Below are 25372 nucleotides of genomic sequence, written 5' to 3' on the forward strand. Positions count from 1 at the left end.
TAATTTAGAGAAAAATTTAAATTCGAAGCCTTCTTTTAATAACAGTAATAATAATAAAATTGAATTTGAAGCTAATCGTGTCCCGCAGATTCTTACACGGGTTAATTCTGGGTACAAGATTTTTAAAATTTGGAAGAATTTTTAAAACGGGTAAAGTTCGGGCTAAAAGTGAAATTTTTCTGCGCGTTAGATGTCACGGCAGTACCACAAACCTACCCCTACCGTCTTTCGCCCATTCCCTGCATCAGACGCAGTCTTCGCCGTCGCCGACGAGGGGCACTCCACCCACAGCCGCCGGGACCTCCTTCCCTTTCCCCCTCGCGAGAACCTTCTGTAGCGGCACTTCGTATCCCCTTCTCTGCTGCCGCAGCGAGGACTCGCTCCTCCGCGCAACCCTCTTTCTTGCGATCCTCGAAGCGTCTCAACACTCCTAGCTGCCCACGCTCACCGAAGAAAAACCCTAGAAAGTGGTCTTCCTTCGTAATCCTTGAAGTTTCACCGAATCGAAATCATTCTAGGGTGAGGTAAATTGCTCCCCATTTCTTCAACAATTCGAAATTTAGTGTCGTTAGATATGGTTGTTGATGTTTTTGTTTTTGTTTTTTTGCTGAATTAGGCCGATCCTGAACGAGGTCATAATTCCCGTAACGCAAAAAAAAAAAAAAGAATGCTTCGAGGAATTATACTTCAGACATTATCTTCGCCTTCTTTAATTGAGATTTACAGCTTTGGCCCGTTTAACTACAACATACAAAAACGATGGAAGAAACCAGTGGATTCTGCACAAACCCGTCTGGAGAGCAGAACAATAGATTTTACGATAGACAAGCTGATGAACCAGTTAAAGAAGCTAAGGCAAGCACTGGGAGTTCATGAGCTAATGTCTAAACGTAGGGGTCACTACACGTCTGTCCAGCTGCTCTCGAAATGGAGACATATGAGTGGCTTGAACACGAGCATAGGTGCCTTTCTAAGGAAGTACCCTCACATTTTTGAGGTGTATGTTCACCCAGTTAAGCGGAATCTTTGTTGTAAAACCACACAAAAGATGGTCGACTTGATCACTCAGGAACGTGTTATCATCAAAGAAACTGAACAGGATGCTGTTCGGAGATTGAAAAAACTTCTAATGCTGTCCGCAAATGGGACTTTACACCTCCATGCATTATGGCTTATACGAGAGGAGTTGGGTTTGCCTGATGATTTCAGGAACTCAGTTATTCCAAACTATCCAGATGATTTTAGAGTTGAAGAACCAGATACCTTGGTACTGATATCCTGGGACTCAAGTTTGGCTGAAGCATCAATTGAGAGATGGAGGGAGAATGAGTATAGGGAAAAATGGTTGAGTGAACATGAAACTAAGTTTGCTTTCCCGATCCAGTTTCCCACGGGCTATAAGATTGAAAAAGGGATGAGAGAAAAGCTAAAGAACTGGCAGATGCTCCCTTACTTGAAACCTTATGAGAAGAAGGATGACCTCAGGGTTGGAAGTGTTCAGCGATTTGAAAAGCGTGTTGTCAGTATTCTTCATGAATTTTTAACCTTGTTGGTGGAGAAAAGGCTGCCGGTTGAAAGGTTGGCTCACTTCAGAAGAGACCTTAGTATGGAAGTAAATGTGAGAGAGCTAATTCTTAAACACCCTGGCATATTTTACATCTCCACAAAGGGAACACCCAAACCCTGTTTCTTAGAGAAGCTTACTGCAAAGGTTCTCTTGTTGAGCCCAACCCTATTTATGTAGTAAGAAGGAAAATGCTAGATTTGGTATTGATGGGGAACAGAAACACTGGACAGATGCAACAGATGGAGCAGCTTGAAGAAAGACATAACTTGTTAAGCAATGATTCTCTTATAAATGATTGTAATGATGAGTGGCTTCTTCCAACCACTGAAGATACTGTTGAAGGACAAATTATTGATAATCTTGACAGCATTGGCGAACATTATGCTGAGGTAGAGCAGGAGTAATTTCCCTTTTCAGGAAGTTCCTGTGAGTCATACAAGACCAGAAGGTTTGTTCATTGTCAAGTTCAGAAGGTTCATCTTACCCACACACTATTGATTCATTTTTCTCAAAGCAAGCTTTAACAATTGGCCTCAGATTAGATAGTTTCAGGGTAGAGTTTATAGATACCATGCCCAAGTAGATAAAGTATACTAAGAGTGCATTATAAAATAAAGTTAAAAGGTTATTATCTTTGCCTTAGTTCATTTCCGTGGGTCTTATTTCTATACATGGTCATCATTTTTTATACAAGTGATCCTTTCATGAAAGCCTAAACAAGTTCTGACAAACCTCATTAAACCTTTTCTTTTTGAATATTGATTGAAAAGTGCAACTAACCAAATGCATTCTCATTGGTTATTTTCTCACATTTGTATGGTCTTGAGAATGTAATAATAGGCAACTTGTTGGGCTATAATCCCTGAAAATTCCTTGTGTGGACACATGTTCCTTGAGGAATTGGGTGCTACTCTGAACTAACAGTTTCTTGGTTATGCCTTTAATTGCCATTTTAATTGATTTAAATTTTGCTCACTAATCATCAACAAAGATAGTTTATCTTTCCATGAACAGAAGATTTTGATATGATGTAATGATTTTATCAGATATGAATTTTGGGCTTCTTATAATTGCAAGAATTTATCGCTGGATAGAAGTATATTTTGTGGAAACACTCCACTCTTGTGCTTAGTATAAAGAAGTATAGCAATTTAGTTTGTATTACACTAAAGTTTAATTGTATGACTTAATAGAAAGCTTACTTTCGATCTGCAAAATGTAGAATATATTAATTAGTCAGCTTTCCCAAGTAGAATTATTATCATATATATAAGAAATGAGGCAGGAAAGGTTGTTATTCTTCATTAGCCAGCCTTCCTAAGTAGAATTATTATCATATAAATAAACTATGAGGCAACAAAGATTGTCTTCTATATCTAACAGTGGAGGGAGAGCATCATGCATCATCGAGGAACACCCAACACTACTCAGCTGCAAGAAGTGGTACAATGTGGAAGGAGAGGGAGAGAGCTCAAAGACAGTCAACAAAAGACAGCAACAGTAGCTCACTGAGAACTCCTGGAGCAGGAACTGGTTGGTACCCATCTTTTACTGAGGTAATCCAGCAATCTCCACCCGTTTCTTTAAAATCATCTAGCTCTTATTTGCTAAAATCTTCTGATATTAGAAATGTAGGAAAGAAAATTTCTGTTTCTGAATGGGCTAGGTGCTTAGCATGTTTAAGTAGATGCCATCATGCTAGAAAGTGTCCTAACCCCATGAGATGCTATCTCTGCTTAAAGTCTGGTCAGAAATATAACCAGTGCTATCTCCATGAGTTCCTGAATCAAGCAACATGGTTGCCTGAACAAATGGAAGTTCAGACCCAAAGGTAGTTCCAACATACTTGTGCAATTGCTCAAACAAGTTTTTTTAACACAGAGTGAGTAGAATTCCAGTGTATTACCCCTTGCTCATATGGGCTCTTCAGAGTGCGTTCCTGGAATTGGTATGATGAGTGTCTTCCTCAATATGATAAATTCTATGCTAAAGTGAGACTGCTGGGATTTTTTTTCTTAAATATTTTTTTGGTAATTTAAATATTCAACTCTTTGGATCGATCAATCTTAGAGATGATCAATTTAGTCCCATAGAAATTTTCCATCAATCATTAAGGTAAATCAAAAAGCGTGAATGGTGCGTGGCTCTGCAGTCAGTTCTAGGGTAGTTTTTCCATTAGAGGAAATTAATTTGCAGTGTGATTAGTTAGAAATTGATCAATGGATGTTTGATTAACTATAGAAGTATCTTGCTTTTGCACCGTTGCCTCGGGGATGGTTTAAATATTTTTAAACTAAATTCTTGGGGTACATGTTCTTATTGATTGGAATAATAATCTGGAGGATTCACTCTCGTTCCAGAATTTATCATTCAATGCAAGGAAGATGAGGCTATTCCAAGCACAATCAACTTACAAGTGCACGATTTTAATTTTGCAGACAGGATTGAATTCCTTGCTACAGATCACAAGCCCACACAAACAGAAACAGCTGTGCTAATGGAGAAGATCAAACTGGAAAGAAGTCTCTCTTGGGGCAGATGGTTTCCTTGGCAAAATTGATAATCAGCCTAAATGGCATTCAGGAAGCAGTAAGGCTCAAATGAATGTTGGGCAAAAATTAAAAGGCTCTTTTAATTATTATTTTCGTCAAAAGTATCCTTTTTTTAAAAAAAAAATAAAATAAAATAGTGCTTTATTATATATTTCATTTTAAAAATGTTTTTATGTTAGTATTAGTGTAGCAATTACATCATAACTGTTAGTGTTAAAATAAATTATTTTTTAGTTCAATTCAATTAAAATATTATATATAAGATTATTATATAAATATTTTTATACTTAGTTAAAATTATTTAAATTTATTAAAATCATTTTAAAATGGTTAAAAATATTTTTAAATTGCTATGTAACTGTTATAATAGCTATTAAATAGCTATTTACAATGTTGCTACAACGGTTTTTAAATGATTGTTATAATATGATGGTTGTGGGATGGATCGTGTTATTGTTAAAGATTCTTTTTATATATAAGTGTCATATAGACATTGAGTCAACCATTGATGTATAGGCTTGGCATTCCACTGACGGGACGAGTCCATACTGGGGGATGGAGTTTATGTTCCTGAAATATTGCCAAGGCAGTTTTTATAAACAGCTGTAGAAGGCAATCGTAACAAAAAATGATAAATTTCAGTTAGTTTCATTGACTATATTTGGGGTGATCGGTTATTCCATGGAAGTTTTTCATCGGCCATCAGGGCAAATCCGGAAGTGCATGAAGCGATCATCCAGATGTTCAGCATTCTTTGATTGTGTTTTTTAATTGAAGGAAAATTTTTATAAATATATCGTAGTTGGAGATTGAACTGCATATGCTTGGATGACAATCTAAACTGTGGCACCAATCTTGGGGACTTTTATAAACAGCTGTAGTAAGGCAATCGTAGGTCGATAGGTGGGTGGATATCTGCGTTTGTACCACTTGGGATCATTAGATTACTGTATGAGTTGTTATTTTTATTTTTAAATTTATTTTAATAATCAATAAAAAAAATTTATAAAATTAATCTCATCTCTAATATTAATTGGATTGTAACATTTGAATATTTTAATTATTAAAAAAAATTATTATATGAATTGTCATTTGTACTTTTAAATTTAATAATGATTAATAAATAATTTTTATTATATTGGATTAATCATCTTTAAAAAAAATTAATCAAATTATAAGACTTCAATATCTGGATTAAATTTTCACTGGATTAAACCTTTAAAAAAGAGGTGGCAGTGACGCAAAGAAATAATGAGGTACATGTGTGTCGGTACCAACAGAATCCCCAAGACAGAATCTAGTAAAAATTGTATTGAAATTCAATCGAAAAAATGTGAATTTTTATCAATTGAAATTTTAAAATAAAAATTAAATCTTGCAAAGAAGAGTGAGATGAATCAGTATTTAAATTAAAAAAATAAAATAAAAGATGGGAAAAGATCATGAGAGAAAATTTTGTAAAAAAATTGAGTTTCAAATAGACCAACCCTGGGACTAGTCCGGCCCAACCTCGAGTCAAGTCAAACTCGATCTGGATCTGTAACTAGGTCAGCGAGTCAGGTACTTATTAATCTGGTTCACGGGTTGGACTCATAATTGACTCGATAGGGTGTTGGGCCGATTATGGTTCCAGTCCATTAAAATCCATCGGTTCGAGTTTTTTTTTGTTCTAACGGTGGGAGGGTTTTATTTTTTTTTGATGGTTGAGATCATTTGAATATTTTTTTTATCAATAACTATGATTTAATATTTATTACTCTCCAAACTTCATAAATAAAAAACTCATTTCATTGTTTCCACACACATATTCTTTACTCTCATTCTCAATTTGGTAATCTTTCGACTCTAATTCTATACTCTTTTGACTTTCACTTTTGAGTTCCAACTATAATGGAAGAAAGTTGACTCAGCTTCATCATCTTGATTTCAAAGGGGTAAGAAAATAGTGAATTCGAATGAAAAGCTCAACTTCAACATTCAATCCATCGATGATGAGACCGAGCAACTTTTGACACCGAACAACTTTCGATACTCGAAATATAAGAAAGTACTGATGTAATTATTTCGGGAAGTTTATCTTTTAAAATCTATTATTTTTATTAAACATTTTGAGAATGTCACTTTTTCTTCAAGAGAATTGCATGTAAAATATAAGCATTGTAATGTTTCTTACAAATTCTAAGTTGGTGGCTATGAGTCGTTGAACGACATGTAGAAATGAAGCACTCGATAGAATATGGAATCGATCATTCTCAAACATAATTATCTAGATTTTTCATTAGTGGGAGTACTGGTTTTGATTTATTTTTATATTCTGATAATAAATTACGAGAATGATTAGTTAGATTTGTTTCCGTAGAATACTTTCTATTTAGTTTTGGATCTAAATGTATTTTTGAAGATTTGGTAAAGAATCTCTTAATTCATCTCCTAAATATATTCCTGAAATTATATTTACTCGTACAATTAAAAAATTAGTAAAACAAAAATAAAAATTTTAATTGAAGAATTTAGTAAATTAAATAATAATTTTTTATGTTTCAATATTTGGAGTGATCATTGACAAACATATTCATATATGAGTGTGACTTGTCATTAGATCGATATCTCCTGAATATCTAAAAATGATTGTTAGTTTATAGAGTTTTTGATGAATTGTATACTACTCACAACATCTCACAATTATTATGTCTAATTTTAGAAGAATATGAATTAACTCATAAATATTTTTAATATCATTTGATAATGCTAGTGCTAATATCGTTAGTATTGATGAACTAAAATTTATATGTCAACGTATTATTAGTAGTTTATTTTTTTCATATTCGTTTGGTCATATTTTAAATTTATGTATTCAAGATGGATAAAGATTTTTTAAAAAAATCATATTAAATAAATTAGAAATATTATTTCCTATTTATTATCTCATCCATCTATAATGAAATAACGTGGCAGATTTTGTAAAACTAATGGAATGAGATCTAAAAATTTTCACATGATGTACTAATACGTTGGAATTCAAAATATCAATTGTTATCATTTCAATATAAAGAATTATTATATTTTTTACACAAATTATTAATAATATAATATATATTTATTTTCACACCAAAGAAATATTTTTAAGTAGTATTTGTGAAATTTTAAAAGTATTTTAATAATACAATTAAATAACTTTTCAATTTTATTATTCTATGACTCATTTAGTTTTAATTAATTTTTATAATGTGGTATTAATTTTAAATGAAAATAGTAATAATGAATTTTTATCTTCTTTCTTGTGTATTAATAATGAAAGTGAAATGGAAAAAAAAAATTAGATTCTTGGATTTATTTAGTTACATTTACTTTAACCTTAGATATAAATGAGAAGTTTTACCGGAAATGTTAATTTTATATTACGACATTTTAATTTCATTTAAACATTTTCTTTTAATCCTAATAATATTGTATATAATATTAAAAATTATTTATATGATATTTATAAAGAATATAGTATAAAATATGAAATAAAAATTACTATTTTGAAACATAAACTACTAGTGGTAGTAATTTAAAATTTACAAAAGTACAATTTTTATTAAAAAAAACGGATGAAACATCCACGAGGATTTTCAAATTTTACATAAGAACTTGAGAATATTTTACGACTTCTTTTCATTTTAATGAAGTAGATAGCGAAGTAAATTTTGATATTTTAAACTGGTGGTCACTGAAGGCTAAAATCTTTCTCGTTTTGTCCATGATCGTCAAAGAAATTTTAGCTTGTCCAATGTCAATAGTTATTGTGGAATAGATGTTTGTGCTAGCGGTAATATATTGGATGAACGATGATCGATTTTGTCTCCCGACTCGTTGAAAACCCAAGCATTATTTGACGATTAGACTAGAACCGAAAAAAGAATTCAAGGAATGCAACTTTTAGATGACGAAGTGAAAGAATTTAATGTCAAAAAAATGAATACTACGGGAACAGGAAACGGAAGTAAATAGCAATATCACTTCTTAAGATAAAAAGGTAAGAGAACTATGTGTGCTTTGATTCCCTTATACCCTAAGGTTGTGTTTGGTTTAAGGTTGGTTATTTGATTCCCTTACACCCTAAGGTTGTTGTTATGGGTGTTATAACCCCCCCCCCCCCTCACGGACTTGGTCATCTAGGACGCGGCCCAGCTCTGCCGTTCGGTTCGGAAGCCCCCACTCTGCCCATCCAGTTCGGCAGCCAGCTCTGCCGTTCGGTTCGGCAGTCCATCTCTGCCCCTTCAGCCACAGCAGCTCAGCACCGCCATTCGGCTCGGCACAGCTCAACAGCCTCCATTCGGCTCGGCACAGCTCAGCCTCCATTCGGCTCGGCACAGCTCAGCCTCCATTCGGTTCGGCACAGCTTAGCCTCCATTTGGCTCGGCAGTTCAGCTCTGCCAGCTCCATTCAGCACTCAGGCCACTCTCCACTCAGGCCACTCGGCATTCAGCCCACTCGCCTCAGCAGCCCCGTCATAAATAATCTCTCTCCAATAGTCAAACATCACTTGGGAGGTGACTTGTCAGAAATTGTCTTCTTTCTCTATTAAACAACATTGTCAAGCATTAAAGGAGGACGTGACTTGTCAGAAAGGGTCCTCTCTTTAATAAATAATCTGGTCAAGCATTAATGTGACATGACAGGATAATCTTCCCAAGGCCATATCTTATCCTACTTTCAAAGGAACAACTAGCATTAATGAGGGTGATCTTCTCGAGGCAGAAGGGATCCTTCAAAGAGAACTCTCCGATCATGAGATACAGGAGCTCCTGAGGTATAAAAAGGGAGAAAGGAGAAAACTCCAGGGGGGGCTCCGGGCTCTCTCTTCTCTCTCTCTCTCACTCTTTTTTATCTTTTTTAGGCTGAGCATTTCATTACAGTATTTTTATTTTACTGTACTTCTTCTTCCTCTTGACTGGGCTGACTTGAGCGTCGGAGTGACCGTCCGGGGACTCCCCGGCGCCAGGATGACCTCTGTTCTCCTGTGATGTTTCAGGGCCTTCCGGTGGTTGATCCTCTCTCCTTCCTCGGTGTGGAGGCCCTCTCCGGCGGTTGCACCCCCCTCTCTTCCCCTGCATGCTGACTGGTCCGGCGGCGCGTCCGGAAGCCGATCTCAACAGGAACAAATTTGGCGCCGTCTGTGGGAACACAAAAAACCTGCTTTGAGACGTGCTGATAGACAACCTCACCGGACCTGCTCACATCACTTTAATTCAAGAGGAGTATCACCACCTGGTGGCTGCAGCCGTCGTTGCCTCGCAAAATCAACCCTTCGCTCCAGCCCGGCCCTTCATAGAATTCGCCTTGTCTGAGCTCCTCAGCGTTTCGGCGGACCTCCTCCCTGTCGCTGAGCTCCTCAGCGTCTCAACTGGCCTCTCAACGGCTCGACCTACAGCTCGCCAGTCTTTTCAGCCCGGCGGCTTCGTCGATGTCGAAGGGAGCGATCCTGGTACACATAGCTGCATCGTATTCTGATCCTGATGCATATGCTTTTGCAGGGCATTTTTCTACCGCAATCTCAACCTCTCCCGCGCTCCTGCAGCCGGGGTCGAGCTCAATTCTGGTGGTCTCGGACCACTAGCTCCATCAGCAAATGTCCTTTTCAGGGCTCAACCTCCCCTCCTAGTCAGGGTCGAGCTCAATTCTGGTGGTCTCGGACCACTAGCTCCATCAGCAAATGTCCTTTTCAGGGCTCAACCTCCCCTCCTGGTCAGGGTCGAGCTCAATTCTGGTGGTCTCGGACCACTAGCTCCTCAAATGTCAGCTTACCTGGTCAGGGTAGCTCAATTCTGGTGATCTCGGACCACTAGCTCCGTCAGCGCTCAGGGCTGACTCCCTCTGCTCAGTCAGGTGGTCACCCAATAGCTCCCACCGAACGCTCTGGTAAACCTGACTCCCTCTGCTCAGTCAGCTCAGCTGGTAGAACGTCCGTCACCGACTCCTACCTCTGCTGCAGCCGGGGTCAGCTCACCCGGTAGAAGGCATGGAGTCAACTCACTCGACTCCCTCTGTTCTAGCTTTAGCTCAGCCAGGTATAACGCTCACGGACTCCCTCTGCTCAGTCAGCTAACCGACTCCCTCTGCTCCGGCTTCTCGTCTTCATCTAGCTTACAACCCCCTCGGCATATAAGCATTCCACATCCTCTCAACTTTTCACACTTTATGGCTCAGGATCTCAAGCAGTCCGACCCTTCAGCAGCCCTCTGGGGCTTCATCTATTTTACAACGCCTGCAGAATCTGAGCACCTTACAGTTCTCCTGACTTACACACATCTATAAATGGAAGCTGATTTCATCTGCTCCAGGATTTGCATGCGCTTTATTGGGTCATTCCCTAAATCTGCCACAGTTGGCTTAGCTCCACTTTGCAGGAGCATTATTGGTGGGTTTATAAGTGGGCCATTCCATGCATCTGCTACATTTAGCTTCACCACTTTAAGTTGAAAACTCCTCTAGCAATGCCGACTCGGCCAAATGCTCGCACGTCTGCCCTTGTTGACTCCCACCGCCTGCGAATCCACGCGTCGCTGGCTTACTCCCTTACCACTCCCGAGTTTCGTAGGTCACCGCTGCTCCTACGCTATCCGACCTCGGCCCCTACCAGCGCGGTGCTCACCGGAGCTGGTCCTCCGCCACCACACGGCAAGCTGCCGTTCCTCTTCAGCAGCCACACGCGGCGCTTTGCCGATCTCTCGCACAGCGCACTTTTGTTCTTCCTGAGCCGCCATCTGCAGGTCCCTGCTGCTCCCCCTCCGCTTCCCACGCTGTGCTCGCGCTTTTCGTCCAAGACATCTTCGCTCGCCTCCTAATCGGCGCGCTAGATCTCAAGAGTAAGGCCCTTGATTCCCCCCTGGAGCTTCTCGCTGCCGACCCTGCGAAGATCTCCCGCCACGTAGTCAAGGAAGGCGATCTCCCGATTGTTTCTTCGCCTCCTCGATCCCTTTGCTCACTCGCCTCTGCACAACCGCACGGAAACAGTGGATTCTCTCCTCGCCGCCGCCTGCGCGAACCGAGTCGCGGCAGCAAGTTCGCCGCCGCCTGCGCGAACCGAGTCGCAACAGCAAGTCCGCAGCCTGCACAGGACGAATCGCAACAGCAAGCCTTCGCCCGCGAGCCTTGCTCACCTGAGTCCTTTGCCGCACCCAATTCCTCCTCCCAAGCTTCGTTTGCGAGTTCTCGCCCTCCGCGTCGCTGCAAGTTTCGCCCGAAATCTCACACGGAGCCCTCGCCCTCCGCGTCGCTGCAAGCTTCGCCCGAAACCTCACACGGAGTCCTCGCCCGCGCGTCGCTCGAGCTCTCTGCCTCACGCGGAACTCCAGCGCCCGACTCCTCGCACGCGAAGCGCAGCTCCCGCTGCCTATCTATCTTCGCCCGCGCCTACGCTTCGCCCGTGCCTACGCTTCACCCGCGCCCAACTCCTCGCACGCGAAAACCCCGCACGAACCGCCACTCATCACCGCCGAGCCCTCGTCCCGGCTCATCGCCGAGCCCTCGTCTCGGCTCATCTCCGAGCCCTTGTCAAGTCCTCCGCCCCGGTGCCCGTCGCTGGGTACTGGTTCACTCGGATCGGGCGTCGAATGACTTCCGAGCGCTGTTCAGATCCGTGGCCACCGCCCTCGACGTCCTTCCTCTCGACGCCACGTCGCCGGAAGTGATGGAGCTGGTTCAGCCCGTGTCCGAGCAAGCGTGGAAGGCGGAGGGTGGGACCTTGTCGTCTGACGCGCTCGCCGCGCGGAGTGTGTGGTAAGCGCTTGTCCTTTTCAAAAATGACATTGAGCCCGACCCGATCGATCTCAATGATCTCATGGAACACTTGCAAATCCGAAGCTGGTCGGATTGTAGTGAGGAGATCGTCTTCGTCGAGGATTTATTCTTCTATTGGGTGTTATAGCTCCCCATCTAGGACTCGGCTCACTCAGCCCACTCGGCACAGCTCAGCCTCCACTCAGCACCTTTCGGCAACTCAACACTGCCATTCGGCTCGGCTCTGCCAGCTCCCTTCGGTTCGGCAGTTCAGCACTGCCAGCTCCATTCAGCAGCTCAGTTCTGCCTCTCGTTCAAGTCACTCTCAACCACTCAATCAGCTCAATCTCTTCATCCCAGGATTATCTATCCTTTCTCCGTGCAAAAAGGACAATCAAGTCTAGATATGACTTGTCAGAAAAAGTCTCCCAAGGCCATCCCTTGTCAGACGAGCATTAATGGGGACGGGACCTATCAGAAGTGGTCTTCTCAAGGCAATGTCCCATCCATTCCTTCCCCCAAGAAACATTCTAACCATATGGTGCTATAAAAGAGCGGACTCCTAAGGTCGAATCCTCGGTCGTCGCCCCGCCTTACTTTTCTGAAGCGAGAAAATAATATACGGTTTGCCGTAACACTTGGTCTAGTCAGTCGACCTTCCGCTCCTTCGACTAGACTAGCGAGGAGGCTTATGTTATGGGTGTTATAACCCCCCCCCCCCTCACGGACTTGGTCATCTAGGACGCGGCCCAGCTCTGCCGTTCGGTTCGGAAGCCCCCACTCTGCCCATCCAGTTCGGCAGCCCAGCTCTGCTGTTCGGTTCGGCAGTCCATCTCTGCCCCTTCAGCCACAGCAGCTGCCATTCGGCTCGGCACAGCTCGCCTCCATTCGGCTCGGCACAGCTCAGCCTCCATTCGGCTCGGCACAGCTCAGCCTCCATTCGGTTCGGCACAGCTTAGCCTCCATTTGGCTCGGCAGTTCAGCTCTGCCAGCTCCATTCAGCACTCAGGCCACTCTCCACTCAGGCCACTCGGCATTCAGCCCACTCGCCTCAGCAGCCCCGTCATAAATAATCTCTCTCCAATAGTCAAACATCACTTGGGAGGTGACTTGTCAGAAATTGTCTTCTTTCTCTATTAAACAACATTGTCAAGCATTAAAGGAGGACGTGACTTGTCAGAAAGGTTCCTCTCTTTAATAAATAATCTGGTCAAGCATTAATGTGACATGACAGGATAATGTTCCCAAGGCCATATCTTATCCTACTTTCAAAGGAACAACTAGCATTAATGAGGGTGATCTTCTCCAGGCAGAAGGGATCCTTCAAAGAGAACTCTCCGATCATGAGATACAGGAGCTCCTGAGGTATAAAAAGGGAGAAAGGAGAAAACTCCAGGGGGGGCTCCGGGCTCTCTCTCTCTCTCTCTCTCACTCTTTTTATCTTTTTTGGGCTGAGCATTTCATTACAGTATTTTTATTTTACTGTACTTCTTCTTCCTTCTGACTGGGCTGACTTGAGCGTCGGAGTGGCCGTCCGGGGACTCCCCGGCGCCAGGATGACATCTGTTCTCCTGTGATGTTTCAGGGCCTTCCGGTGGTTGATCCTCTCTCCTTTCTCGGTGTGGAGGCCCTCTCCGGCGGTTGCACCCCCTCTCTTCCCCTGCATGCTGACTGGTCCGGCGGCGCGTCCGGAAGCCGATCTCAACAGGAACAGTTGTGTTTGGTTCAAAGTTATTGTTGATAACCTTATCTAAGATTATTAACAAAAATCTTGTTTGATTTAGGTAATAAGTAATTCCTAGTAACGGAGCATGTCCGTCATGTCAATAAATGGGGGATATAACTCGAATGTGATTACTTAAGAAGCGTGAGGTTTTGCATGATTTCGAAGTTCACAAAAAAATTTTCCCAAAATTATCCTCCGTTGGCCACTGACGACACATGAACAACATCAGTTGCTCTTCACTCACGATGGAAACAGGGAAGCAACTACGGCAAGTTGAGATCGTGAGAGAGCAGGCAACAACGACGGGCTAAGGACGGGAGAGAGGATGACACAGTGAAATCTCTACAAGCCTTCGTGTCGTGGAGGTGACGTCGGCAGCTTGGGGAGGGGTTGCGCAAATAACGTAGGTTGTTCTCCGCTCGTGACGGGGAATTAAGAGGAAAGCAACGGTGGTGAGTTGAGGTCGTGAGAGTGCAGATGTCAACGACAGACAAAGAATGACATGGTGAACTGGGGAAGAAGATGACACAATAAATTATAAATAAATTTTAATTTGAACTTAAGTAATTGATTCAAAACTCCTTATTTAAATAGAATAATTTAATGAATCTTAATTAAATTACTCTATTAATATATATATATATATATATATATTTTTTTTTTTTAAATTTTAAAAATTATAAATAAATTATTTTTATTTATTATATATATTATTAATTTATTATTATTATTAATTTAATTTAATTTATTTAAAAAATTAATTAATTATTAAATTGATTTAATTGTAAAAATATTTAAAATTAAATTAAGAGTAATATAATAAATCACATAATCAACGTAACTTCTCCATTGAAAATAATAAATATTAGACAATTAAACTTGAAGGGTCGATCTATCAAAAAAAAAAATGATAAATCTTAATTAATCTCATTGACTATCCCTAAGAGTGATCTTTACAAAAATTTTCCACCGACCACTAAGATAAATCAGAAAGTACACACAGCGACCAACCCAGACGTCCAACATCTTTTGATTACGCTCCCTATTTGAAAAAAAATTCTTACAAATATACCGTAGCTGGGAATCGAACTGCTGGTACCTAAATGATAACTTGGATGTCCTACCACGGCACTATTATCCCGGAGACGACCTATCAAGAAAGAACTGTTGAATTCCGAATCATGATCATCCGATCTAATTTCAAACCTAATCAGGGTGACAAATAGACTGAGTATTCATACAAAAACATAAATTCTTCAGGATAAATTTCATCTAATACAAAAGCATTGAGGATGCATAACAATTGGATGCTCCATATCTTCTGTGTAAGATATGGAGTTTATAATTGCAAGCCAAAATATATCATTGAATAAAAACAAAAAGTGCTGAAATTAAAGAAAACCATAAACTACATGTTCAGATTGCTTCCGGCCACTACTAATTATCCGAACAAAGAGAGACTCATGCTAGAATATAATTTAAAGAAAAAATCCAGAAGCATTGCATCAACATGAACAATAAAGAACCCTTCAAACCCAGCTGCTCAAATTGTATCAGAGAAATTGAACTAAACAGCCACAGTCGCACCAGCAGCAGCTAGGCGCTTCCTGGCTTCCTCGATGATGCTGAGCTTGATACCCTTGCCCTTAGGAAGGGATACCCATGGCTTTGTTCCTTTTCCAATGGTGAAAACATTTCCCAACCGAGTGGCAAATTCATGGCCAGTGGCATCCTGGATATGGATGGTCTCAAAGCTGCCCTTGTGCTTCTCTCTGTTCTTAATGATGCCGACTCGACCAGTGTTTCTCCCACCGGTGACCATCACCACGTTTCCAACGTCAAACTTGATGAAGTCCACAATCTTGTTTGACTCCAAATCAAACTTGATGGTGTCATTGGCCTTGATGAGAGGGTCAGGATAGCGAATGGTACGACCATCATAGGTATTCAGGTAAGGAATTCCCTTCTGCCCGAACCTGACAGAGCGAACCTTGCACAGCTTGAACTGTAATGCAAAAACAAATTTGAATGCTAGAAAGAAAAGATGCACTACAAACAAATTGAACCTCGATGTAAGGAATAACTAATCAAAGATAGATTCGATAGATAGATAGATAGATAGATAGATGTACAATAGTTAAATAATCAAGGATCAAAACAACTGGTAAAACAATAATAGATAGATGTACAATAGCTCTATGATCAAGGATCAAAACAAATGGTAAAAGAATAAAGCTCAAAGGCACAAACAAACCTTTGCCTCCTCATCCTTGATTGAGTGTAGACGGAAGCGACCTTTGGTGTCATAAAGCAAGCGGAAATTCTCATTTGTCTTTGGGATGGAAACAACATCTGCACGGCACAGTATCCAGACCAAATCAAACAAGACAATACATGCAAAAATAACAAACACGAATACAAAACATGTTTTGGCATTTTGCAATGATCATGAAATAAAACTAAAGTAACTTCCATCAGAGAAACAATAGTAATTAGTAAATCATATGGGATAGGCTCATACCCATAAATCCAGCTGGGTAATTCTTGTCGGTCCGAACTTTTCCATCTACCATGACATGGCGTTGCATCATAATGGCAGTCACTTCCCGGTTAACAAGTGCATACTTCAATTTGTTTCTCATGATAAGAATCAACGGCAGGCAGTTCCTTGTTTTGTGAGGACCAGATGATGGTTTAGGAGCCTAGTTGATAACCAAATGGATTATGTTGGCAGAAACAAGACAAATGAAAAAAAAAAAAAAACTGCTTAAATTGAATGATTCAACTCACAAAAGCTCCACCAAGCTTGTCGAGCATCCAGTGCTTTGGGGCATTGAGCCTCTTCAGATGTTTCTTCAACCCTCTCGCCTAATTGCAACAAAAACAATAATTATAAGAGCAAGCAGAGAGGCAACAATGAAAAAGGAATAAAAATGTCAAAAACAATTTAGTCCTGCAAAAATAGATTTGAACATCCCAAATTTCAATAACTTGTCTAGAACAAAAAAATGTAGAACTAATAATTAACAAAAGCCCGAAAATCTAATGCAGCAAAAGAAGAAAATTCTTCATCTATTTAAACAAGTAGTAATTTTAACAATCCCAATCTGCATGATCTAAAAGTAAAAAAGTGCCATCCAAATCTTCTTGATCTAGAAGCAAAAAGAAAAGGTTTAGTAGAGAAAATAATACTGAAATTTAACCATCCCAATCTTCTTGATCTGAAAGAAAAAAGACAATGGTTTAATAGAGAACAAAATACTGAAATTAATGTAGCATTTTCTAGACAAGACCGAGTTGCTAACTCTAGACAGATACAAAGATCAACGACACTAGAGAAAACCCATATGTTTTCAGATGATTTGCTTTACTAGTAGCATAAGATGCCAGGACTATAATTTATTGAATACATTTGCAGAAAACATACTGTTATTGAAAATAGCATGCCAAACATCTTGGATCAACATATCTAATGTAAAAGACAATAACCTTGTATACAAAACACACTCTTATATCAGTGGTGCCTTTTCAATACAAGACCAATTTGTAGATCAGCCGCATATTTATAGAGCAATGCAGCTTGAGAGAAAAAACGAAATTTCCTAATTCATCAGGTTACTATTGATGAATTGCAGACACGTTCTTTCTTCTTTTTAATTGCTAACTATGCCTCTGAAAACAATACAAAAGAACATAAATCTACAAGTGGATCCATATCATCAACAACAATTTAGGCAGCATAAAAAGTAAAAATTAAAACTGTGAAGCAATCTCACATCAAGTTAACAATGCCTCTGAAAAACAATACAAAGAAAGCCATAAATTAATAAAACTGTGAACTAATACTCCATTGCTAAAGCTCCATAACATAGAGTACCGCCTCTGAAAACAATACAAAAAACATAAAATCTACAGGCGAATACATATCAGCATAACAATTTAAGCAGAAAAAAAAACTGAACTAACATGCCAATGCTAATGCACCACAATAAATCTAGGGGAAAAAGTACAGAAGGGCCGGCTTAAAAACGCGGCACTCACAAGTGCATCAGAAACAACAACAGTATGCAGGGAAAAACGGGAAAACGATCCAAAATCAAAATTTTACGTCTAATGACTGAATAAGGACTAACCATGCTTCCGAATCTCTCCCTTCTTCCTCCGACTCCACTCGAGAACTCCGGAACGGGGAAGCAAACGCTGCGGTGACGGCGCACGTAACCCTAAACAGCGGTTGGCATATATATCAAAATCAGGCAGGGCATTTTCTAAATGACTATAATGCCCACGATTTTTTTTTTAATACAAAATGTTCAGAAATAATTTTTTTTATTCAAAATCAGTGATAATTTAAAATTGTAGAATATATATATTAAAAATAATTTTTATTTTTCTAAAAAATTATTTTTTATATTTCTCTGAAATATATATTAATTCATTGATTTTTTAATGTCAAATTATTTATATTTTTTTAACAATATACAAACAAATCAGTATAATATAGGTAAAAAATAGAACTGAGTATTTGATTAAAATTAAATTAAATCGAACCAAATAAATCAAAAATTGAATAAATTTATTTTTTTTTAAACCAACCTAACTGATCAAATTTTTCAATAAAAATCAAACAAACCAAACTGATATTTTATCAGTTAATTCAATTTTAAACGAATTAATTAAATTTTTTAAATATTATAAAAATTTTACTAATTAATTATGAATTTATAAATTTATTTACTTAAAATTTATAAATTATTTTTTTTAATTTAAATAATTTGATTTATTCGATTTAATCGAATAAGAAATTTTAAAACCGAAATTGAATCGAATTAATCAAATTAATCAATTTTTATAAAAAAATAACTGAAATTCTGAAATAATCAAATCAAATTTTTTTAATTTGGTTGATTCGATCGATTTATTCGATTTAACCGAATTATTACTCACCCTTAGTAAAAAAAATACCTTATTTAAAAAAGGAAAATGAATATAGTAAGAGAAAAAACTATTTTCATTTTTTTATACAAATCAGTATGATGATAAATTTTATTTCCGATCCCAATATTTATAATCCGTAGATTCATTTTCCAAATCTCAAAGCATTGCGCGGTTGCGGTGATGACGGAGCACGTAACCCTAAGCAAGCAGCGGTTGGCATATATATCGGCAGGACATTTTCTAAATGACTATAATGCCCACGATTTTTTTTAATACAAAATGCTCAAAAATAATATTTTTTATTCAAAATCAGCGATAATTTAAAATTGTAGAATATATATATTAAAAATAATTTTTATTTTTTTGAAAAAATTATTTTTTATATTTCTCTGAAATATATATTAATTCACTGATTTTTTAGATGTGAAATTTTTATATTTTTCTAACAATATACAAACAAATCAGTGTAATATAGGTAAAAAATAGAGCTAAGTATTTCAGTTAAAATTGAACTGAATCGAACCAAATAAATTCAAAAATTGAATAAATTGATTTTTTTCGAACCAACCTAACCGATCGAATTTTTCAATAAAAATCGAACAAACCAAATTGATATTTTATCAGTTAATTTAATTTTTAAATGAATTAATTAAATTTTTTAAATATTATAAAAATTTTACTAATTAATTATGGATTTATAAATTTATTTATTTAAAATTTATAAATTATTTTTTCTAATTTAAATAATTCAGTTTATTTGATTTAATCAAATAAGAAATTTTAAAACCGAAATTGAATCGAATTAATCAAATTAATCAATTTTTATAAAAAAAATAATCGAAATTCTGAAATAATCAAATCAAAATTATTTAATTTGATTGATTCGATCGATTTATTCGGTTTAACCAAATTATTACTCACCCTTACTTAAAAAAAAAATACCTTATTTAAAAAAGGAAAATGAATATAGTAAGAGAAAAAACTATTTTCATTTTTTTATACAAATCAGTATGATGATAAATTTTATTTCCGACCCCAATATTTGTAATCCGTAGATTCGTTTTCCGAATCTCAAAGCATTGCGCTAGGGATGGCAATTAGACCCGGACCCGATGGGGAATCCGTTCCCCGATCCCATTTTGACCGGGGAATCCCCGAATCCGAGAAAGCGAGGATGGGGATGGGGAATCCCCGAATCTCGAAAAACAGGAATGGGTCGGGGATGGTATTCCAAAAATTTCCCGTCCCCATCCCCGAACCCGACTTTGATAATTTCATTCATTGAGATTCATTAATTTGATTATATCCTTATATCAAATGAAAAAATAAGTCATATTGATAATTACTTGTTTGAATACTATAATTTCATTATTTCTAAAACAAATAATATTTTCTTTTTTTAATTAATAAAAAAGTAATAAATTTTAAAAAATACTTTTTAAATATGTCATGACGGGGATGGGGATGGGGATGGGTATGGGTATGGGGATACCCATGAAAATACCCGCGGGGAAAACCACCTCCGAAATCTGTGGGGATCTCCGAAACCCGCTGGATACCCGAAATCCGACGGGGACGGGGATGATATTTAAATTATGATACCCGACGGGGATGGGGACGGGGATGGTATATGGATTTGGGTTTCGGGGACGGGGATGGAGAAGGCTTCCCCGCCAATCCCCGAACCCGTTGCCATCCCTACATTGCGCGGTTGCGGTGACGACGGTGCACGTAACCCTAAGCAAGCAACGGTTGGCATATATATCGGCAGGTCATTTTAATTTCTAAATGACTATAATGCCCATGAATTTTTTTAATAAAAAATGCTCAGAAATAATATTTTTTATTCAAAATCAGTGATAATTTAAAATTGTAGAATATATATATTAAAAATAATTTTTATTTTTCTGAAAAAATATTTATATTTCTCTGAAATATATATTAATTCACTGATTTTTTAGATGTCAAATTATTTATAGTTTTCTAACAATATACAAACAAATCAGTATAATATAGATAAAAAATAGAGCTGAATATTCGATTAAAATTAAACTGAATCGAACCAAATAAATCAAAAATTGAATAAATTAATTTTTTTAACCAATCTAACCGATCGAATTTTTCAATAAAAATCAAACAAACCAAACTGATATTTTATCAGTTAATTCAATTTTTAAACAAATTAATTAAATTTTTTAAATATTATAAAAATTTTACTAATTAATTATGGATTTATAAGTTTATTTACTTAAAATTTATAAGTTATTTTTTCTAATTTAAATAATTCAGTTTATTAAATTTAATCGAATAAGAAATTTTAAAATCGAAATTAAATTGAAATAATCAAATTAATCAATTTTTATAGAAAAAATAATCAAATCAAAATTTTTTAATTTGGTTGATTCAATCGATTTATTCGGTTTAACCGAATTATTACTCACCCTTAGTAAAAAAAATACCTTATTTAAAAAAGGAAAATGAATATAGTAAGAGAAAAAACTATTTTCGTTTTTTAATACAAATCACTATGATGATAAATTTTATTTCTGACCCTAATATTTGTAATCCGTAGATTCGTTTTCCGAATCTCAAAAGCGTTGCGGTGACGACGATGCATGTAACCCTAAGCAAGCAGCGGTTGGACATATATATCGGCAGGGCATTTTCTAAATGACTATAATGTCCATGATTTTTTTAATACAAAATGCTTAGAAATAATATTTTTTATTCAAAATCAGTGATAATTTAAAATGGTAGAATATATATATATTAAAAATAATTTTTATTTTTTTTGAAAAAATTATTTTTTATATTTCTCTGAAATATATATTAATTCACTGATTTTTCAGATGTGAAATTATTTATATTTTTCTAACAATATACCAACAAATCAATATAATATAGGTAAAAAATAGAGCTGAGTATTCGGTTAAAATTAAATTGAATCGAACCAAATAAATCAAAAATTGAATAAATTGATTTTTTTTAACCAATCTAATCGATCAAATTTTTTAATAAAAATCGAACAAACCAAATTGATATTTTATCAGTTAATTCAATTTTTAACTGAATTAATTAAAATTTTTTAAATATTATAAAAATTTTACTAATTAATTATGGATTTATAAATTTATTTACTTAAAATTTATAAATTATTTTTTCTAATTTAAATAATTCAATTTATTCAATTTAATCGAATAAGAAATTTTAAAATCGAAATTGAATCATTAATCAAATTAATCAATTTTTATAAAAAAATAACTGAAATTCTGAAATAATCAAATTAAAATTTTTAATTTGGTTGATTTGATCGATTTATTCGGTTTAACCGAATTATTACTCACCCTGAGTAAAAAAATACCTTATTTAAAAAAGGAAAATGAATATAGTAAGAGAAAAAATTATTTTCATTTTTTTATACAAATCAAGATAAATTTTATTTCCGGCCCTAATATTTGTAATTTGTAATCCGTGGATTCGTTTTCCGAATCTGGATGAAATTCTATCCCATCTATCGTAACTTCCTCTCCGTTACCCAGAGATATACCCAAGAATTGGCTAAACAAAAAAAAACGTGGGTCCCATCATCTCTTCGAATTGTTGTTGAAGTGGCATGACTGTGTGTCATAAATCAGTGCTGCTCAGTACTGCAATTGGAAACCCTAGTTCTCCTCTATCTATATAAACCATGCTTTACGACCTAGGGCAAGAGGAAGGGGAGCGGACTCAAGCGGCGACGAGGCGCCATGGTAATTCGCAGCCCCAGCGGTCGTCCTCTTCCTCTTCCCCATCCTTTCTAATCTTCTATCTTTTTGTGTGTTGATGTAGGGTATCGATCTAGTCGCCGGCGGTCGGAGCAAGAAAACCCGGCGCACAGCCCCCAAATCCGATGATGTCTATTTGAAGCTCCTAGTTAGGGTATGATTTACTCTCACATATATATTGTTTCTTCTTAAGCGACTCATTTGGAGATTAGAGGAACTTGATCTCTTGTTCTTGTTTGGATCGTCAGCTCTACAAGTTTCTGGTGCGTAGGACTGGAAGCAAGTTCAACGCCGTGATCCTCAAACGGCTCTTCATGAGTAAGACCAACCGGCCGCCCCTCTCACTCAGGAGGCTTATCAAGTTCATGGAAGGCAAGGTTGAATTTTTTTCTTTCATCGCTGTTTTTTTCCTTGAAGTCTTTTGGTAATTCATTTCATCTTCTGTATCTGATCTGCATTAATTTGTTGGTTTGGATTAGGAAGACAAAATTGCCGTGATTGTTGGGACGGTGACAGATGATAAGAGAGTATACGAGGTGCCTGCTATTAAGGTGACGGCTCTTAGGTTCACGGAGACGGCAAGGGCGAGGATCTTGAAGGCTGGTGGAGAGTGCCTCACCTTCGACCAGCTTGCTCTCCGAGCTCCTCTTGGGAAGAGCACTGTAAGTCTAATTGTTTTGTTGTCCATATTGTCTTTTTTTTCAGTGAGTAATTTCTTATCTGTCTAAATCCTTCTTGCTAAGAATTATATTCTGTTTTATGGAAATTATTAAAAACCACATCTATTGTGTCATCGCATTTTGTATGTTGATTATATCACAATTTCAGAACAGATAACTCTTTTAAGGATTTTTCAAAGCTTCTGTTTATGTATCTTTTTTGTCGTTTAATTTTACTTCCGTATACCTTGTTACTCCAAATTGCATTCTATGTTGGTCTATAAAAGTTATACCTTTTGTTTATACACTTTTTCAATTGACTGTTTCCAATGACTTGGTTTATTTTTGACATTATGTGATGTTGAAGCGCTTGAACTTGTCATGTAATCAGAAAGGCAGGATTGATTAATTTTCTTGGCCTTCTGAAAATGAACATTTGTGTAGGATACAATTGAATTGATCATGTTGCAATTCCTACTCAATTATGTTCAGTGACAACTACATGTTGAAATTGCACTCTACAATTTATTTAGAGTTTTTATTATATATTTAACTGTTAAAAAATAGTATTATGCCATAAGTATTGACACTTTTGGAGCTATTTCTTGTTTGAATCTTGTTCTTTTGGTTCCCAATGATGTTTATCATTCTTTACCATGCTAATGCTGAGATACTTTGACGAATGTTCAATGTGTATCCTGAGGGAACTTATCATTCTTCTTTTGAGCTTCCAGAGTTTTAGGTTTCTAGAGGTGTCTTACCATCATAGTGAAAATTCTAATTTTCAAACTTTTTGTCAATATGGTATCCCTTTTCAATCAGTGCAAAAGTGTTGTGTATCTGTTGAACCAACTTGTTGACTCTAAAATGCAATGATGATATTGTTATTAACCCAGCTCATTATGAGATCTTCCATGTTTTGGAACATCAAAGGATATGTTTCATGACAATATCTGAGGTCATTACGAGATTCTCTAGTAATTCTTATTAACCCACTGTCCTATATTTCTTTTTTCCTAATCTTATCATTCCTTACTATGCTAATGCTGAAATTTTTTGACAGACTTTCAATGTGCAATCTGAGGTTATTTTTGTTCTTAATTCTTTGAGCCACCAGAACTATGAGAATGTACTTCCAGTTTTTATAGAGGCTTCTTGATATCATTATGAAAGTCTCAATCTTTGAACTTTTGTCAACGTGGTATCCTTTTCCATCAATACAGTAATGGCACATATCAGTCTGAATCATACTTGTGGACTGTCATTGTGCGATGATGATATTGTTATTAACCCAGCTCATTATGAGATTTTCCAATTCTTTGGAACAATCAAAGAATATATTTCATGACAATATCTGAGCAAACCTAAGTTCTGTATAGCCTTTTCATTTTGCATTCTAGTGTTTCATTTTCTTTTTGGAACCGAACGTGTTTGAATGATCTAAAATAGTAAAACTGCACTGAAATCATTGCTAACTTTTGTTTGTGAAGCAATTTATTTGTTGTGACAAAAGCTTATCTACATGTATAGATTCTCCTGAGAGGTCCGAAGAACGCAAGAGAAGCCGTTAAGCACTTTGGCAGAGCTCCTGGTGTGCCACACAGCCATACAAAGCCCTACGTCCGATCCAAGGGGAGGAAGTTTGAGAAGGCGAGGGGTAGAAGGAACAGCAGAGGATTCAGGGTTTGAGTCGATCGATTTGATACTTCGGGTGTTGTATTGGAGAGCAACGATCTTCCATCTTGTTCTTTCTTATGTTCTATTTTGCATCGCCAGGGATTTGTCAATTTCTCTTGGATTTCTCATTCCTTTTTGAGTTAATTTTTGAATGATCAAACTAAAATGTAGTTTGCCTTTGGTTTCTTACAATGCATCTCTGTTTAGTTATGATTTTGGCAATATTATTGCAATGTCAGTTCAATCTCTTTTATACGTGAAATATTCTTTTTATAAATTTATATCTAGATATGTTATGTTTAATTATTAGTTTTTTTATTGAAATATGCATTTATTTTTTATTGAGCTTGTTCAAAATTATTTATTAAAGAATTTTTTGAATTTGAGTGTTTTTTTATTGACCTTATAATTTATTTAGGCAAAATATTATTATAAAAAATAAAACCTATATTAATTTAAAAATATATTGTAAACGATTTAAGATTGTAAAAAGAATTATAGATTACTTTATTTTCATATATTTAAAATGTTTATATAATTAAATTTTAGCGATGCACAATCTATCTATTCCTTAACGTATGTACTAAAAAAAAGCAAATATGAGAATTTAGGGTTTTAAATCAATTTGACTTAACAATATACGTTGTTTGAACAAGTCGTATGATAGCAGTGTTGTAGAAGAGGACAAGAATTCAAATTTTGACGAAGTCAGGTAATACCTTCCT

At 36.8% G+C, this 25372-nt stretch overlaps 3 protein-coding genes and 1 non-coding gene across 4 annotated transcripts; 3 read left to right on the forward strand and 1 right to left on the reverse strand.

Moving 5' to 3' along the window:
* The first annotated feature begins 254 nt into the window (after window positions 1-254).
* On the forward strand, window positions 255-2193 carry LOC141833729 (protein ROOT PRIMORDIUM DEFECTIVE 1). The gene is given in 3 exon segments (XM_074721223.1): window positions 255-524; window positions 617-1670; window positions 1673-2193. Coding segments are annotated over 2 exon segments (1302 nt in total). The 5' UTR covers window positions 255-524; window positions 617-667; the 3' UTR covers window positions 1972-2193.
* A 12781-nt stretch (window positions 2194-14974) lies between these two features.
* LOC141833230 (small ribosomal subunit protein eS4-like) lies at window positions 14975-17808 on the reverse strand. Its single transcript, XM_074720620.1, has 5 exons — window positions 17743-17808; window positions 16400-16477; window positions 16131-16311; window positions 15864-15961; window positions 14975-15614 (listed from the first exon to the last, which is right to left on the reverse strand). Exons 1-5 carry the CDS (start codon window positions 17743-17745, stop codon window positions 15177-15179), a joined length of 798 nt encoding a protein of 265 aa, XP_074576721.1. The 5' UTR covers window positions 17746-17808; the 3' UTR covers window positions 14975-15176.
* Window positions 17809-22262: 4454 nt separating this feature from the next.
* On the forward strand, window positions 22263-24857 carry LOC141833349 (large ribosomal subunit protein eL18y). Its single transcript, XM_074720769.1, has 5 exons — window positions 22263-22296; window positions 22376-22465; window positions 22560-22688; window positions 22791-22973; window positions 24501-24857. The coding sequence occupies exons 1-5, from the start codon at window positions 22294-22296 to the stop codon at window positions 24657-24659; spliced, it is 564 nt and encodes a 187-aa protein (XP_074576870.1). The 5' UTR covers window positions 22263-22293; the 3' UTR covers window positions 24660-24857.
* Window positions 23598-23679, forward strand: LOC141834257 (small nucleolar RNA snoR53Y). Its single transcript, XR_012602306.1, has one exon. It is a non-coding gene; the product is annotated as a small nucleolar RNA snoR53Y (small nucleolar RNA).
* Window positions 24858-25372: the final 515 nt, after the last annotated feature.

The sequence above is a fragment of the Curcuma longa genome, chromosome 8, assembly GCF_044706935.1.
Source record: "Curcuma longa cultivar G26 ecotype Majalengka, Jawa Barat chromosome 8, ITB_CL_G26_1.1, whole genome shotgun sequence".
In the NCBI taxonomy this organism is placed as follows: domain Eukaryota; kingdom Viridiplantae; phylum Streptophyta; class Magnoliopsida; order Zingiberales; family Zingiberaceae; genus Curcuma; species Curcuma longa.